Below are 17,373 nucleotides of genomic sequence, written 5' to 3'. Positions count from 1 at the left end.
GAAGCGGCCACTGCACTCCAGTCTGGGTGACAGAATGAGACTCCAACTCAAAAAATAAAAATAAAAATAAAAGAAATAAAAATAAAAATAAGTACTTGCTGAATGAATGAATGAGGAGGAAAGGGGGAACCAAAAACTAAAATTGAAGAATTCAAGCATAGATAACTGAGAAGGCTGGAAGTAGAAAGAAAATAATGATTTTAAATTTGGGGTTTAGGAGCTTGAGAAGCCTACAGCGCATCCTGGTGTTCATGTTTGGCAAAATTCATATGCGTAATTGAAGCTCAGAGAAGAGGTGGGGACTGGAGATTAGGTTGTGGAGGCTCATTGGCATAGATGTAGCCACTGAGATCACGTGGATGGAGAGAGCCTTTAAAAGGGGGCGACACCACGGCTGTGCTGCCAATCGGCGAGAGGCAGCAGAGGAGAGGCGGGAGTACGTGATTGCGGTTAGAACTAGGCTGAAGGGGGCAGAGCAGGATAAAGATTAAAAGTATGAGACGATTGGAAAGAGACTGGGCTCAGGGAGACAGGCCAAGCCACCAAGAAAGGAGAGACTATTATCATGAGGAGATACACAGCAGCCACTCAAGGTAAGACTACGGCAGCAACTATTTATTTTGACCGTCAAATCAGAAGGCGTAAGTAGTTTTAAGGGGTGGTGGGAAGCAAAGTCATATTGCCGGTTCACTGTGTCTTAGCTATAAAATGGAGAGGATCAAATAATAGCAATTACCTCAGGAGTATTAGAAATAATAAGTGAATATGTGCCAAACTGCTTAGAAAAGTACTGTATCCATTCTGTCAACTCAACATTTTAGTTATTGTGAGATTACTTTGCAGAATAAGTAGCCCTTAAAGCGTAGTGAATGGCACTGTAGACTAATTTTTGTTTGGGTCTGCAATACGTTTAAAAATGCATCCCAGGATGAAGGAACCTGATGAAACTTTTCCATTAAATATGGCTATATGGCTACTGTAAAATCAAACAGTGAATACTTTTAGGCAAACCGCTGAGACCTTGGTGTTCAATTCTGTGAGGAACAATTTTTCTAGAATGTTCCAGAACCGTTAGACGTTTCTCTACCAGTCATGCGCAGTATGATTGCGCGCCTTTCCCTAAGCTCCACCCCTTTTTCCTATAGGCTACGAATCTAGTGGGTCTCGCGTTTCTCCTTGGTCTCCAGCAGACTTTGACTCCACCTCCTGGGGAAAATCCGTCCCCCTAATTGGACCCTCTCGTCTTAGCTTATCCCTGGGCGCGTCTTTGGAAAACTGGGTTACTTTCGGTTTACGTCTCTTGTTTACAAAAGCAATGTGGGTTTTCGTTTTTTTTTTTTTTTTCTGATAAACCAAATAGCTATCAAACAAGTAGATAAGGCGGATGGGAGCGATCAGTCGGAACTTAAGGGAGATACGCCTTAATGTTTGAACATCGGGGTGCTTTTCACAACGGACCGTGCTACTTCCGGGAGAGAATGGGCGGGTAGGAAATTCTGTGCGTTTGGCGGGTTTTGCTTTCTACATGAATTATTTTGATTATTCAGAAGCCGAGGGAGTCGGACACGTGAGGAGGTAGTGACGCCGCCACTGCAGGGACAGGCTGATTCGGGGTCCCCGATGGCCATGGCTGTGGTGAGTGCCTGGGCCGCGGCAGGACAGCTGGGCGCCGGTACTCGGGAGGCTTAGGGGAGGTGTGTTGGGCGGGCTGGTTGCCGGTCACGTGAGCAGGTGACGAATCAAGGCTCAGCTCGCCAGGCTTCGGGGCGGGGCCCACGCTCTACTGCCCGCCCGCCCCTAATGGGTTTGCGTCCGCTTTCTGGTCCGGAGAGGGACTGTGAGGTGGGGTGTAGGGAGAGGCGGGGATGTTGGGGTCTGTTTATGGCTAGCAGTCTCATTCTTTTTATTATCTTTCTCTCTCAAAATCACTTTCAATTACCTGAGAAAGAAATGAAACTGGTGAATCACTGTTCGTAATTCAAACAATAGACCGCACCGGGTAAATGACTGTGCTTCAATCCTCCCGCGCAAACTGCAACAACATTGGTTTTTTCGGTCTTACAGTTCTTTTACAAACACCGGTGAACGTAATGTGAGAATGTTTCCTGACTAGACAATGTTCCTTATGAGTTTTTCAGGTAGTTGAACTTCTGATGCCCACCCCCCACCCCCCACATGCAACAACTTTGTAGTTTGGTCGTAACTTTTCGCTTGAAAAAAGAACTCAACACTTAGTTTATTCAAGGGCAGTTTTCTCTACCCCCTCCCCTTTTTGAAGTTTCAGGAGGTGTCATTTTTATTGCGGTGAATGTTTTGTAAAATATTGAAAATCTAACGTTCTTAGTTACCAAGCAAAGATAAATTTATATGTGAAGTTTGAAAAAAGTCAAATTCATCGAGATGATTATGTCCTAAAGACATGCACCTAAAATCGTGAATATTTTAAAAATTAAAAGCTTTTGAAGCCGGGCTCGGTGGCTCAGCCTGTAATCCCGCGCCTTTGGGAGGCTGAGGTGAGTGGATTGCCTGAGCTCGTGGGTTCGAGACCCGCCTGGGCAGAGAGACCTCATCTCGGCAATAAATCAAAAAATCAGCCGGGCGTGGTAGCGCATGTCTGTAATTCTGGCTACTCGGAAGGCTGAGGCGGAAGAATCGCTGGAGCCCAGCAGGTCGAGTCTGCGGTGGCCGGAAGCGGCCACTGCACTCCAGTCTGGGCAACAGAGTGAGACTCCAACTCAAAAAAAAAAAAAAAAGCTTTTGAGCCCTAACCTTTAAAATATCCGAATGTGGACTGTGTATAGAGCTACGTGGTGGTTGAAATAAATCAGCTTCTGTTGGTTGTGTCGTATTGTGAGGGATTGAAAGGGTGATCATCTATACTTCTGAAATTTTTCTTGTAGGATTTTAAAACTTATGTAGATCAGGCATGTAGAGCTGCTGAGGAATTTGTCAATATTTACTATGAGACGATGGATAAACGAAGACGGGTGAGTGTTATAGACTGTATTATTTATTAAATACCAGGTCTTAGTTTGAACCAGTCATTCACGTGATTTGCATAAGTAACTGTGGACTTGTTCTTTAAAGGTGAATTGCTTAGGGAAATGTTGGTATGGTATGAGTGGGAGTGTGGGCTCTGGAATCATATCCCAGGTTTACGTTTACCTAGTTCCTTGACCTGGACAAGTTGCTGTCTTTTTTTAACCTCATTTTATTTTTTTAGATTGGTAAGTATGAATTAATTTAAATACTGCCCTTAATGTGGGGTCCAGCATATACTTACTGAAATGCCTCCTTTTCTTAGTCTTATCATTTAACCAATATGGTTAAAGTGGTATTGGTGCTAATGAAGGTGTCTGCCATTACAGGGAATGTTTCCGATTTGCCCCTTTTCTTTCATATATTTATAGACAGTTTCTGATTAAAGCTCACAAGTATAGCTGGCACTCTCAAAGAGGATCCATATAGCTTGAATCCTTATAGCCTTTAACAGACTGAGACATCACTTCATCATCATTTTCATTGTAATTAATCCATAAGACATATTCTCTAAGTAATTATTTCAGTATGTGGTCAAGTCTAGGTCTCTATCAGCATAGGACTGTGTTTTAGAGAACTATTACTATTCTGCAGGTGCAAAGTTAATACACTGTCTCTAAAAAACTACTTTTTAATGCAAAATATAAGATAAGTTCCTTGTATTGATGTTTGATGATGGAACAAGGGATGTAACAATGGATGTTTATTGTGCCTTGAATGTGTATTTTGCTTTACTGCTTTCAAAAATAAAGTAGCAAAAAATGCATCATATTTCATTGCCACTGTCAAGATATGTGTTGGCTTGTTAGCCCCAGTTAAATTTTAGAATTAAGCAAGTAGTGTGTTCTGTGATTCCAGGACTATTGAATTTTTGCCTTAACTTATTTGATGTATCACATCCTCTTCTTTTAGCAAGTATGTATAATTCTTTTGAACTCAGTATGCTAATAGAATAGTAATATAGACAAATATGGTGTTGCAGGCCTGTAATCTTAGCTACTCATAAGGCTGAGGCAGGAAAATTGGTTAAGCCTAGGAGTTGGAGACCAACCTGAGCAACATAGTAAAACTCCATGTCAATTTTTTTAAAAGAGCAGAACTAAATGAAATTAACTCTTCCTACCACATGTAAACATTAATTCTCATGTATATGGGCACTAGCATTAAAGTGCACAGGTAGGACTTGATTGACAACATGGTTAATTCTCAGAATTAGAAAAGGAAGAAAGACTAAAACTGATTTGGGGCTACATATACTTGGTTGGAACTTGTGAGCATTTAGTTCATTTTGATACAGAAAGCAAAACCTTAAAACTGTATTCCAGTTTGAATGCAAGGTTTTTTCATTTTTGCTAAAGCGAAATATGAAAAAAATAGATTTTACTGCCTAATTTATGAAGAGTAGGATAATAGCTATTTAAAACCAAGATTGTAAGACAGATACTTTGTTCACACTGGTACAGTGGAGAGGGAGCAAGGGGAGTAGATAATAGAGGCAGAACCACAAAAATGTTTATATAGTCTCTAATCTTTCAATCTGATTTTATAAAATGCTTACCTAGAAACAAAATTCCTTCCCTTTTTAAATTTTTTTCTTTCTCTTTAGGCACTAACCAGGCTGTATCTGGACAAGGCCACTTTAATATGGAATGGAAATGTTGTTACAGGGCTGGAAGCCCTAGCAAATTTTTTTGAGATGTTGCCTTCTAGTGAGTTCCAGGTCAATATGTTAGATTGCCAACCAGTTCATGGTAAGACCATGGTCTTTCAAGGTACTTCTTTGTTTTCCTTTAGTAAAGCACTGAGCTTTTTCACCAAAAGCAGCAAGCAACTTTTGGTGGTAAAAATATTTACTTACTTGAGCAAGTTAAATATTATGAAAAATTCAACTGTCCAATCAAATTTTTGGTCTTCCCTTATATGCTTCTAATGCCAGAGAACCACTAGTAGGTTTTAATGGATTATGTGATTATAATTTACAAAAGACTGTATGAGAAATTGAGACTACATGTGATTTTTGTTCGTGGAGAGGAAGGATTTTTTTTCTCTAAATATATCGTTGATTTTTAGGCCCTGAAATGTCTTCAGAGAATACTTATACCATATCTCTGATTAACATGTTTCAGTATCTTACAGCCTATTAAAATTTCACAGAAGTTTACTGTTATGTGAAAGGATGGCTTTTGGCAAGACAGGATTTAATTCCAGGTAGAGTGATGCCATTTATAGTACTAACCGCTAGGTGGGGTCCTAAGTACCTTAAGTTATGGTTTAGGATTTTTTTTTTTTTTTTTTTTTTTTTTTCCGGCCTGTATAGTTCCTGAAAAGAACAATAGCTTAAAAGCAAAACAAAAATAAGCTGTTAGAAACCTGAAATATAATTATATATATATATATGAAGCAAATGGCCTTGTGTTAGATATGACCTCTTCATTTTGAAACTTTAGAGCACCCCAAATCTTTCTGGACTGCAAATAAATTTAATACTTTTTTTTTTTTGAGTCAGTCTTACTCTGTCGTCCAGGCTGGAGTACAGTGGCACGCTCACGGCCACCACAGCCTCTACCTGCTGGGCTCAGGCGATCCTTCCACCTCAACCTTCCAAGTAGCTGGAACTATAGACACACGCCACCATGCCCAGCTAATTTTTTTATTTATTGTAGAGATGAGGTCTCGCTAAGTTGCCCAGGCTGGTCTTGAACCCGTGGGCTTAGGCAATCCTCTCACCTCAGCCTCCCAAAGTGCTGGGATTATAAGTGTGAGCCACTGCACCCGGCCTTAATATGTATATTTTAATGAGTATTTAGTTTTCTGGCTTTGGGTGCACTTAAGATTATGTTCAAGGTAAAGATGTCTTATAAAAACTTCTTAGCATTAGATAATAAGCAAGTCTTTAGCTTAAGAATCTGCTTATTTAGAGATAGAAACTGACCTGTTATCTTTTTTGTGTGTGGATAAAGAGCAAGCTACCCAGTCCCAGGCTACAGTTCTCGTTGTGACCAGTGGAACTGTGAAGTTTGATGGAAACAAGCAACACTACTTCAACCAAAACTTCCTGCTGACTGCTCAGTCCACTCCTAACAACACTGTGTGGAAGATTGCAAGTGATTGCTTCCGTTTTCAAGATTGGGCTAGTACTTAGAGGGGCAAAAGTCCATTCTTTGGTCCATTGGTTCCAGCAAGAGAAATTTATGTGAATTATGAATTAATTCATTTCATTATAGAAGCACTATAAAATAGTATGTGCTGAAACTAAATTTCTTTAATATTTTTTTATTCCTAGCAGCACCTTTTTTAGCAACTGCCAGTTTGGATAGTTGCCCTTAAGAGCTTTAATGCTAGTTTTTTACATGCCTTATATACATTCCACTGATAACATTCTTATAGTAATACTAAAAACATGATCTTGGTACTAGCATACTCACTGTGAACCCTATCGCAAAAATAAAATCCTTTTATAATACTATCTGTGGGATGTCAGCACAATATAACTCTGGGAAGAAGTGAGGATTTTTTTGTGTTATTAGGTTAATTTTGTAGCAAAACATATGCCTGTTGTCAGTTAACACTGGTATTGCAGTTTTAATATATGGCTTATTAAAATCAGTTCAATGAAAACAGTACAAATTTAGGTTTGTATAACTACTCTGACATATTGGAATTGCATGTAGATTTGTTGGGTAGTCTTTTTTCATATTAAGTAATTTTTATGTTAACGTGTTTTTTAATTAAGTGAATTAATCAACTAGAGAGGTGCAAACTGTTCTCAGTTGATACCTGACTATGGGTACATTTGAGAAAGCAAAACTTCCTAAAAAGATTTTTCTTGGCAGCTTCAGGTCTATAAATTTAGGTAAGAATGCTAGTAGAGCTAATAGCTTTAATGGGAGAATGAGGAATGAGAAACATAGAAATCTAAGGTTGAAGCCAAAAGTAGAAGGGTGATCAAATGGCAAATTTTTGGTACTTGTTTTCTACCTCCTAAAAAATGTAGCTTATTTTTAGGATTTAAATTGCTGAGTTAAGTATCCTTGCCAAATGGTCATGAGTGTCACTTTTGTTCTAAGAATGATTTGTTAAGATCTTTCTGCTTCACCTCATATCTATCACCAGTGCTTATCTCAGTTTATACAAGAACTTATGGGGGTAAAATGCCAGCAATAAACCTAACCTTGTAACAGGGTCTAACACAAAAGTTAGAAACAAAGCCTTTGCTATCTCTTTGTGACACCCTTAACTTTTAAGTCTTCCATGTGAACTTTAGGCCCAAAATCTATGTATCACCCACCCCCCACATAAGTGATTTTTTTTTCTTTGTGTTGTATACTGTGAACTGCATTATCTTTTCTTTAAGTAAAGTTAAAATAATTTAATTTTATTGTTTTTTCTTCCATATGGCATTGAGCAAATTGATCTCAATTTGCTCAAATTGTCTTCTTAAAGAGAAAATAGCAGCAGAGCTTCATGATGAACTTGTTCAAAAGAACAAAATTATAAATCTTATGTTTTAATTTCTAAAGAGAAAAAACCTAGCTTTGATTTTTGCTTAAACTTTAAATGTCTTTTCCATTTTTTTAATTTTTTTAAACTAGATATACCAACTTTGTTTTTACATTGCAACCAAAAATTAATGTTTCTTTTCACTTCATTTTAAAACAAGTAATTGATCTACTCTTGCCAAGAACTATATACTATATTTCTGATTTACTAACAAAGCAATTAAATAGAAGGGGGTGGAACTGAAATTTAAATCACATCTTGTAGTACTGATCAAAATTTACACCTTATATTCTTCTCAAAGTGAGCTTATTTTTTATTGGTTTTCTAAAACCACACCTTTGACAGCAACAATCACATTGCCCAGATGCTGCCCTTTCCCTATAAAGAACTATCTCAAGTAAATAGCTGCATATAACTAGCAATAACTGAATTTAACGGTTGTGCATTGTTCATGATTGTTGTATGTTTTATGACTTGTATATGAATTGCTTTTTCCAAACTCTGTATAACTTTTAAACGGCTGGAACTCCTCTTATCTGGACTAGACTGTATTTTTGACATGCTCATATTTTTATAACTTGAAAAAATAAAATTTGCCTTGTGACAAGTTTTATCACCCTTGTTTTAAGGTCCTTTGATTTTTGTTTTTAAGGCTCCAGAACAGGTTCCTGTTTGTTTTACAATATAAGGTTTTTCCAAAAACATGTTAGAATGTTGAAAACAATGGTTGAGATCTTGGACTATTTTTTTTTGAGTTGGAGTCTCACTCTGTCGCCCAGACTGGAGTACAGTGGCCGCTCCCTGCCACCGCAACCTTGACCTGCTGGGCTCCAGCAATCCTTCCGCCTCAGCCTTCCAAATAACTGGAACTACAGGTGCTCACTACCACACCAGGCTAATTTTTGATTTATTGTAGAGATGAGGTCTCGCCAAGTTGCCCGGGCGGGTCTTAAACCCACCGGCTTAGGCAATTCACTCACCTCAGCCTCCCAAGGCGCGGGATTACAGTCTGAGCCACCGAGCCCGGCTGATCTTGGACTTTTTCTTTGTCCTATTCTTCCTTTTTTCCTACCAACTATTCACATTCCCAGGATCACTTGTTCGAGGTGGCAGTGAGGTTTTTGGTGAGAAGTTGGAAATCTTAACCTTAAGAAACTAGCCAAAATGCTTTTTATTCAGTAAGCAGTGAAACCATTTCTAGAAAGAATGGTCCCATTAACTTTAATTCTACACTAAAACTTTGTCAACAGACATTTTTAGAGAGGTGTGAGAAGAGGCAGTAGCCCTTAAAAATCAAATACCACATTTCATCTTTTTTTTTGTTTTTTTTTGAGTTGGAGTCTCACTCCATTGCCCAGGCTGGAGTACAGTGGCATGCTCATGGTCACTCCAGTGTCGACCTGCTGGGCTCTGGCTATCCTTCCACCTCAACCTTCCAAGTAGCCAAAACTACAGGTACGCGCTATCATGCCTGGCTAATTTTAGATTTATTGTAGAGATGAGGGCTCACCAAGTTGCCCAGGCTGGTCTCGAACCCTCGGGCTCAGGTAGTCCGCTTGCCTTGGCCTCCCAAAGTGCTGGAGTTACAGACTGAGCCACCGAACCCGGCCACATTTCATCTTTTCAAAGACACATGTGTTGTTCACATTGTTAACATCCCTGAAATTAGTAAGGTTATTAAATTTATGCCATGTGTAGTTTAATCACCCTTTTCCCTTTCTTAGTGATACATAAAATAATGACAAGTCTTATAAACTTGACAAAAGTTATAATACAGTAATGAGTTTAGATAAAATGATTAGGAATCTACTTAGGTCTAAGTTTCTAAGAATTCATGGACATGAAAGGCTGTAAGCTTACAAGGCTAGTAACTCGTGACTCAAATTCTGTCACCATGTTATTTATATTTCATAACTAGCCCATGTGACTGGGTTAGCCACGGACTTTTATCATGTGTGTGCATCAATGAATCTGAGTAATGATAACATTTTACTAATTTTTGGAAAGTAATGTATATCTTCAAACATAGATCCAATGAGGTTAAAAATAAGCACAGTGTTTAGGAAAGGAGCAAGAAATCAAAAGCCAAAAAGGTACTGCAAGTTCTTTTATTCTGAAATTTTGCTGAGTTAACTATTGCCTGAAATTAGGATTTTTTTTTTTTTTTTTTTTTTTTGAGTTGGAGTCTCACTCTGTCGCCCAGACTGGAGTGCAGTGGCCACTCCCGGTCACCGCAGCCTCGACCTGCTGGGCTCCGACAATCCTTCCACCTCAGCCTTCCGAGTAGCCGGAGTTACAGGCACGCGCTACCATGCCCAGCTGATTTTTTTATTTATTGTAGAGATGAGGTCTCACTGCACAGGTGGGTCTCGAACCCACGGGCTCAGGCAATCCACTCACCTCAGCCTCCCAAAGGCGCGGGATTACAGGCTGAGCCACCAAGCCCAGCTGAAATTAGGATATTTAATAGAAGAGGATTTTATTTGCTGATTTTTGTTGTGATCTGATTTAATATAGGGTAAAAACAATAAGAATGTGTTGTCCTTTCTACTTTATATGCACTTTAACATAACTACACATATATAGGGAAAAATAGTAGGGCATTTGGATTTTTTATTTTATAGTTGACTCTATACAATAAAAGTAATTTATCAAAATGCTGATTACTAAACTGCTGTATTCTATTTATCCTTTGCCAAATGCACCTTTCTGCATAAAAGCGTACTCAGTTCTCTCATTGGGCTCTATAACTGAGCCTAGCTTTCTAGAAAAGCAGTAAAAGGTAGGAAAATGTAGAGTATTTTTGGAATAGTGTGTCAGGTGGAGGATCCTAGGATATAGCATAATCTGGGATTGAAGTATATGCTTTCATAGATTTCAAAATTTTGCTATGACTCACAGTAAGAAGTATATTTTACATCACAACATACAGATAACAAATATCTCCAAAATAAAATTCATGTTTACCACTTGTTGTGTGTTTTGACAATTTCTATTTCATTCTTTTTTTTTTTTGCAAATGCTAATCATACTCTGCTCACTGATTGAAAAATGAAAATATTGCAACCATATTTTCACTATCACTTTGAAGTAGGGGTGTAGGCCTGGCTTCCAAAAAGTGCCATGGGTCAGTGATGTCACCCTGACTTCAGTGTGTTCAAGGACTTCTTTCTCCTCTCAGGCTTGTGATATTTGTTGAGGACCATGAAGGGTAACACCATTTGCCTCCCATTCATTGGCTTGCACCAGAAGTTCAGAGCTAAAAAAGCAAATGCTTAGGTTGGTCTTTAGGCAGAATCTAGGAATAGTGGCAATGAAAAGGAGTTAACATGAAAGTGGCTGCCCTATTTCAAGTGTCCAAGCAAAGAATTGAGAAGATATTCCAGCAGAACCACTATTGAGCGTGGTTTGATATTATATAAGCTGTACTTTGATCAATTTTAAGTCAATTGTGTATGTTTTTTTGTTTGTTTTCCTCCCTCTTTGGACACTGCAAATATCTACATTACTACATCTAAATATCTACATAACTCCCTTGGCTTGTTGAAGGCTGTGGTGATCTCTAAGGTATAAATCCTGGTCCCAGCCCCTGTGCTTGATATGTTTTGTGATCTTAGGCAATTTGCTTACTCTGGGCCTCTCTCATAGTTGATAAATGGAGATACTATTTGCTTTATCTGGCCCAGCAGATGGGTGGTTATGAGGATTAAATAGGACAACAAACAGGAAAATACTCGAAAAGTATGTTATTTTTTGGCTTAGCGATTGGCTTCCTTTCCTTTATGAATTCTGTTTCTTTTAGGGTAAAATCAGTCGAGACTGACTAGTCCACAAGACACTCATTCTAAACCTTGCCACTGCCTTTACAAGACTTATTCCAGCTCCACAAAAAAGTCTAAGATTAGATTGATATAGAGATGGCTATTTTATTGTAAAAAAAAAATACTCACGGCCTTTAAGGGAAACAATGATAGTAATTTGCAAATGTATTTTTGAGATGTCTTTCTGTAACCAGAAAAAAAGATGAACTATAACATTATTTGTTCCTATTCTCGCTCCAGAGCAGGAAATCAACAAGAGAAGCCTGAAATATTTACCCAGCCCAGGTGCCATAGTCTGCCTTGGATCCCTGAACTGTCTGAGGTGGCCAGTGTGCTCTTTGTTCTCCTGACCCTTTTGTGTTTTGTTGTTGTTGTTGTTGTTTTGAGTTGGATTCTCACTCTGTCGCCCAGTCTGGAGTGCAGTGGCCGCTCCCGGCCACCACAGCCTCAACCTGCTGGGCTCCGGCGATCCTTCCGCCTCAGCCTTCCAAGTAGCCGGAACTACAGGCGTGAGCTACCACACCCGGCTGATTTTTTGATTTATTATAGAGATGAGATCTCGCCAAGTTGCCCAGGTGGGTCTCGAACCCGCGGGCTCAGGCAATCCACTCACCTCAGCCTCCCAAAGGCGCGGGATTACAGGCTGAGCCACCGAGCCCGGTTCCTTTTGTGTTTTGTTGTTGTTGTTGTTGTTGTTTTAGAGAGTCTCTGGGAACAATTTCTGTCCATCTGCGGCGCTTAGGATTCCCAGTGGTCTGAGCTCAATCTCAGAATAATTCATTGGCTTTGGATGTTGCTGGAGAGAAAAGGCAAGCCTGGGGAAAGGTACCCAAGGAGAAATTAGCTGGCAGGTGTGGGGAGAAGCGTAGATGCCAGTTGGGGAGATGTTGCTTTCCAAACAACTGAAAATAAAAGAGGAAGAGTGGGGAGAAAAACAGCCTCTTCTGGACAAGTTATAATAACTCTTGGAGGAAAGGCACAGTGGTTAAGGCAGCCCTCACACTTGAAAATGAGAAATACAGCAAAAAATGCATATGCACACAAATTCCTGTGAGACCAATGGCAAAACTCAGAACTAGGGGGCACCCCTTCCTTCATGCCTCTTTCTCCCTTCCAGGGCCTATATTGTTATGTTTTTCAAGACCCTCACTGTTTCAGATTCTAGTCCCACCTTCAAATCCTCTTTTACCATTTCATCCCAAATTCTTTGTCCTAAGTCATTTTCTTAGGCCCTATGATCTCCTTTCAAGTTAAGTTTGTTAACTGATCAACTCACTCTCAGGGTTGTGGCATTTTAGCTGAAGAAGCTGAATACCATAACACAAAGGAATGTCTCCTAATCTTGGCACTTCAGACATATATGTGAGGGGTAGGAGGAGTTTGATTTGAGTAACAGAGGAAACTTTGGTGCCCCTCAAACTATACCTCACAGAAGGCAAACTGGTACATATTTATCATGAAGCCAGCTCCGTGATGCAATGGAAAACCCACTGGACTTCTAGCCAAGCCTGGTGTGGTCATTCAGTTATCATGAAATATAAATTAGCCCAACAGATAGTCACCCAAATATCTTACTGATTATGTGTTCTTTTGACTTCTGTTCACTGTGATAAATGGCTTGCATTCCACTGCTGCTCTCTTACCTAGTTGTTAGTGGTAGAGAACACCCCCAAGCCCCGTTTCTGTCCCATGCTGCTTATCAGCCTGCAGAGCCCCTTTGGCAGTAACCTAAGAAAATTCTGCGAATGGTGTGGTGTGGGATAATGGGTCTGCGCTCTGGAGTCAAAGAGACCTGAAGGTGAATTTCAGACCTACCAATTGCTAGTTGTGTGATACTTTAGCAAGTTATTAATCTTCTACTGGAGCCTGTTTCCTCATCTAAAAAAGGGAGATGACCTCACAATAACCTTAGGAACAGGTACTGTTATCATGAACATTTTGTAAATGAAGAAATCAAGGGGCTGGGCTTGGTTGCCTCAGCCTGTAATCCCAGCACTTTGGGAAGCCAAGGTGTGTGGTTTGCCTGAGACTGCGGATTCGAGACCAGCTCAGGCAACTTGGTGAGACCTTATGTCTACAATCAATCAAAAATTAGCTAGGCACGGTAGTGCATGCCTGTAGTTCCAGCTACTTGGAAGGCTGAGGTGGAAGGATCGCCGTAGCCCAGCAGGTCGATGCTGAGGTGGCCGTGAGCATGCCACTGCACTCCAGCCTCGGCGACAGAGTGAGACACCAACTCAAAAACCAAAAAAAAGTCGAGGATCAGCAAGGTATTCACTTGTTCAAGGTCACTCAGTGGCAGAAACAGGCTTCAAAACTAGACCTTTCTGATTCTTAACCACTTGATATTAGAAGTACAGGCAGTTCACATGCTTAGAGCCAAGCCTGAGGGAGACTTAGCTACCCATACACCTAGTATGTATGTATGTGTGTATATATATATATATCTTCACTCATCGTAAAGTCTTGTCAGCATCTTATTTCTTTCTCTTTTTTTTGAGTTGGAGTCTCACTCTGTCGCCCAGGCTGGAGGGCAGTGGCACGCTTCCGGCCATCGCAGCCTCGACCTGCTGGGCTCCGCCGATCCTTCCACCTCAGCCTTCCAAGTAGCTGGAACTACAGGCACACACTGCCTGGCTAATTTTTTGATTTAATGTAGAGATGAGGTCTCACCAAGTTGCCCAGGCAGGTCTCGAACCCGCGGGCTCAGGCAATTCACTCACCTCAGCCTCCCAAAGCACGGGATTACAGGCTGAGCCACCGAGCCCGGCTAGCATCTTATTTCTTTACCTCTCTGGCTGGGAGGCTCCTGGAGCCAAGGGTAAACATGGAGACAAAGCATAGTCTCTGTGTGTGTGTGTGTGTGTGTGTGTGTGTGTGTGTGTGTGTGTGTGTGTGTAACTGAGGGTGAAGCTTGGGCAACTGGAGGAAAAAATACAACAGTACAGCTGACAGCCTCTTTCACCCACTATTCCTTGTAGGGCAGAGGGAACTAGCCCACGTTACACATCCTGTCGTAGAGGCGTCACAAGGTGATACCTTGCATTGATGCTGACCTACCTAGATACAGCCACGCTAGGCCTTTTCTTGGTGATTAGAAAGGGTCAGAAGTTGTGGCAGCTTTTAACAACCATGGACGCTGTTCAATTCTTCCTTCAAGAAAGAACTTACCTTTCAGCTGTGAGCAGAGTGGTTAGCCGACATCCTCCAGCTGCAGCGCCTGCAGGATCTGTTGCAATATTTGAACTGAGATTATGGTATTCTGGGGCAGCATCTAGACGATAAGTGAGCACAGTGAGGATGCTCAAGACTGGCCATTTCAATCCAGTGTGGGGCTTCTCTCGTGGGCCATCTTTGCTTCACAGCTCTGTCTTGGATTGGTTGAGACTTTGTCAGAGCCACATCACAGCCTAATTCTACTTTTGTCCTTCTTTCCTTTCACAAGCGTCAGATATACATCAAGGTCCAAAGACTTCCCTGCCCAGCTCTGCTTTCTCTTTCATTTTTCACAGGTATTAATTAACTTCCAATAAACCTTTTTCCCTCCTAACACTATCTCAGTATCTGCTTATTAGAAAACCAGAAGTGATCCAGGGGTTTTTGTTGCCTGTCCTTTGCTGAATTGAAGCACTGATCAATATTGAGAGTGAGTGCCTAGTGGCTTCTCAGGCAGTTATCCTACTAGCCTGCTTGACCATTACCATGGAAACGTTCACAAGCAAGGAAGAAAATAATAGACAAGGACTCGTGGCAAAACCCCACACCCAACCTGTGGGAGAGGCTTCCTGGCCACTAGGGCAGAAGTCTTGTGAGACCTGGGGTTGAAGAGAGGATGGAGAGACACTTGAGCTATCCAGGTCTGAGTTGTGGGGGCGGGGGATGGAGGATGGATAGGAGAATACTGGGGAATGGTAGTGTATTGGCCCAGATTGCACTATTAGTATTCCCTAAGGGACTCCAGCATCCTGGCATTGTCCCACCCTGGCAGCAAAACCTGCACTTAACCAGTACTTTCCAAGAAGCTGACCTGCCAAAAACTTCTGTATGCCCTGGCCTTCTGCCCCACCTTGAACGTTTGCTCCAAAACAGAGATTTTGAAACTGATCTGAGTCCATAGAACTGTTGGAGTTTCTGGATGGTGGTCTGTGATGCCCCCCATCCCCAGAAAATGTTATGAGTATTTATCTGGGAAAAGGGGCCATAGCTTTTATTAGTTTCTCAAAAGGGACTGTAATCCTAAAGAGATTAGAAACTAACTATTGGTTCAGGGAAAGTGAGTCCATTATTATGACTTAAGTAAGCAGAACTGGAACATAATAGGAGCCAAAAAATATATGTTACATAGGTGAATGAATGACTAGAAGAAGTGACAATTGGTAGCAAAAAAGTAGGCAGAACTGGAACATAATAGGAGCCAAAAAATGTATGTTACATAGGTGAATGAATGACTAGAAGAAGTGACAATTGGTAGCAAAAAAGTAGGCAGAACTGGAACATAATAGGAGCCAAAAAATATATGTTACATAGGTGAATGAATGACTAGAAGAAGTGACAATTGGTAGCAAAAAAGTAGGCAGAACTGGAACATAACAGGAGCCAAAAAATGTATGTTACATAAGTGAATGAATGACTAGAAGAAGTGACAATTGGTAGCAAAAAAGTAGGCAGAACTGGAACATAATAGGAGCCAAAAAATGTATGTTACATAGGTGAATGAATGACTAGAAGAAGTGACAATTGGTAGCAAAAATTAATTTAAGTGAAATAGGACATAAAACACTTAGCATGGTACCTGACACATAGTCAATATCACATGGTCAATCTTTTGAACAGGAATCTAGTATTCCAGACTGACTAAGCAATAAGGTACTTAACCAGTTTCTGTCGTTGTATATACCAATCATCTCCATTTTTTCCTTTTACAAATTGAGATGTTAAACATCCTTGTACACATATTTTTGCACACGTGTGAGAGCATGCCTAGAGGATAAAGTTCTAGAAGAGCAATCGTTGGGTTAAAGGGAAGTGCACCTTAAGTCTTGATTAAAACTACCATATTTACCTTCAAAAAGTCTCTACCAATTCATACTGCCACAAAATGTAGATGAGTGCTCAGTCTTTCATACTCTTACATACACTGGACATTATATACTTTTTAAAATTTTGCCAAACGCATGAGTGACAAAATAACATTGTGTTTTAGTTTGTATTTATTTGTTATAAAATGTGGTAACTTTTGAATTTATGCCTCTAAACTTGTACTCAAAGTCACTGCCTACTCAAATGTCTGACAACTCTAAGTTAATTTAACATACCCAAAATTAAAAATCCTAAATTGGAAGGATTTTTTTTTTTAAAGTAGAACTAAAATATGGACAACAATAACACTTAAGATAGGAGAGAATTAATATCTCCAAACTGAACTGATCTTATCCTCAAACTTGCTCAACCTACCCACTATCCCATCTCTGAAAATGGCAACTCCATTCTTCCAATTGCTCAGGCCAAAAACTGGAGCCATCCTGGACCCTGCCTTTTCTCTCACACCTGCAGATTCAGACCACTTTTCACTACCTCCATAAATACTACCCTGTTCTAAGCCACTATCATCTTTTGAATGCATTATTGTTCAAACCTCCTACCTGATCCTCCTGATCACATCCTACTTCCTTCCAGCCTATTTGCAACACAACAGCAAGAGTGAGCCTTTAAGAAATACAAGCCAGGGCCGGGCACAGTGGCTCATGTCTGTAATCACAGCACTTTGGGAGGCGGAGGCAAGGATTGCCTGAACCCAGGGATTTGAAACCAGCTTGAGCAATATGGCAAGACCTTGTCTCTATAATAAATGAAAATATTAGCCTGGCATGGTGGTTCATGCCTGTGTCTCCTGTTACTTGGAAACCTGCAGCGGAAGGATCACCTGCCCAGCAGGTTGAATCTCCAGTGGCCATGAGCATGCTACTGCACTCCAGCCTGGGTGACAGAGTGAAACTCTAACTCAAAAAGAAAA

The 17,373-nt window shown here is 40.5% G+C and overlaps 1 protein-coding gene across 2 annotated transcripts; it reads left to right on the top strand.

Moving 5' to 3' along the window:
* The first annotated feature begins 485 nt into the window (after positions 1-485).
* Positions 486-6,502, top strand: NXT2 (nuclear transport factor 2 like export factor 2). 2 transcript variants are annotated; one of them, XM_008072989.2, is made up of 5 exons: positions 486-593; positions 1,551-1,635; positions 2,901-2,987; positions 4,646-4,790; positions 6,000-6,502. In XM_008072989.2, the coding sequence occupies exons 1-5, from the start codon at positions 496-498 to the stop codon at positions 6,179-6,181; spliced, it is 597 nt and encodes a 198-aa protein (XP_008071180.1). In that variant the 5' UTR covers positions 486-495; the 3' UTR covers positions 6,182-6,502. The 2 variants fall into 2 exon arrangements, with proteins under 2 accessions (XP_008071180.1, XP_021562104.1); XM_021706429.1 differs by lacking the exons at positions 486-593; positions 1,551-1,635 and adding an exon at positions 1,810-1,873.
* Positions 6,503-17,373: the final 10,871 nt, after the last annotated feature.

Source organism: Carlito syrichta, unplaced genomic scaffold, assembly GCF_000164805.1.
Source record: "Carlito syrichta isolate Samal-C Ts95f unplaced genomic scaffold, Tarsius_syrichta-2.0.1 Scaffold315562, whole genome shotgun sequence".
NCBI lineage: Eukaryota > Metazoa > Chordata > Mammalia > Primates > Tarsiidae > Carlito > Carlito syrichta.
This window is presented reverse-complemented; position numbering and strand designations above follow the sequence as displayed.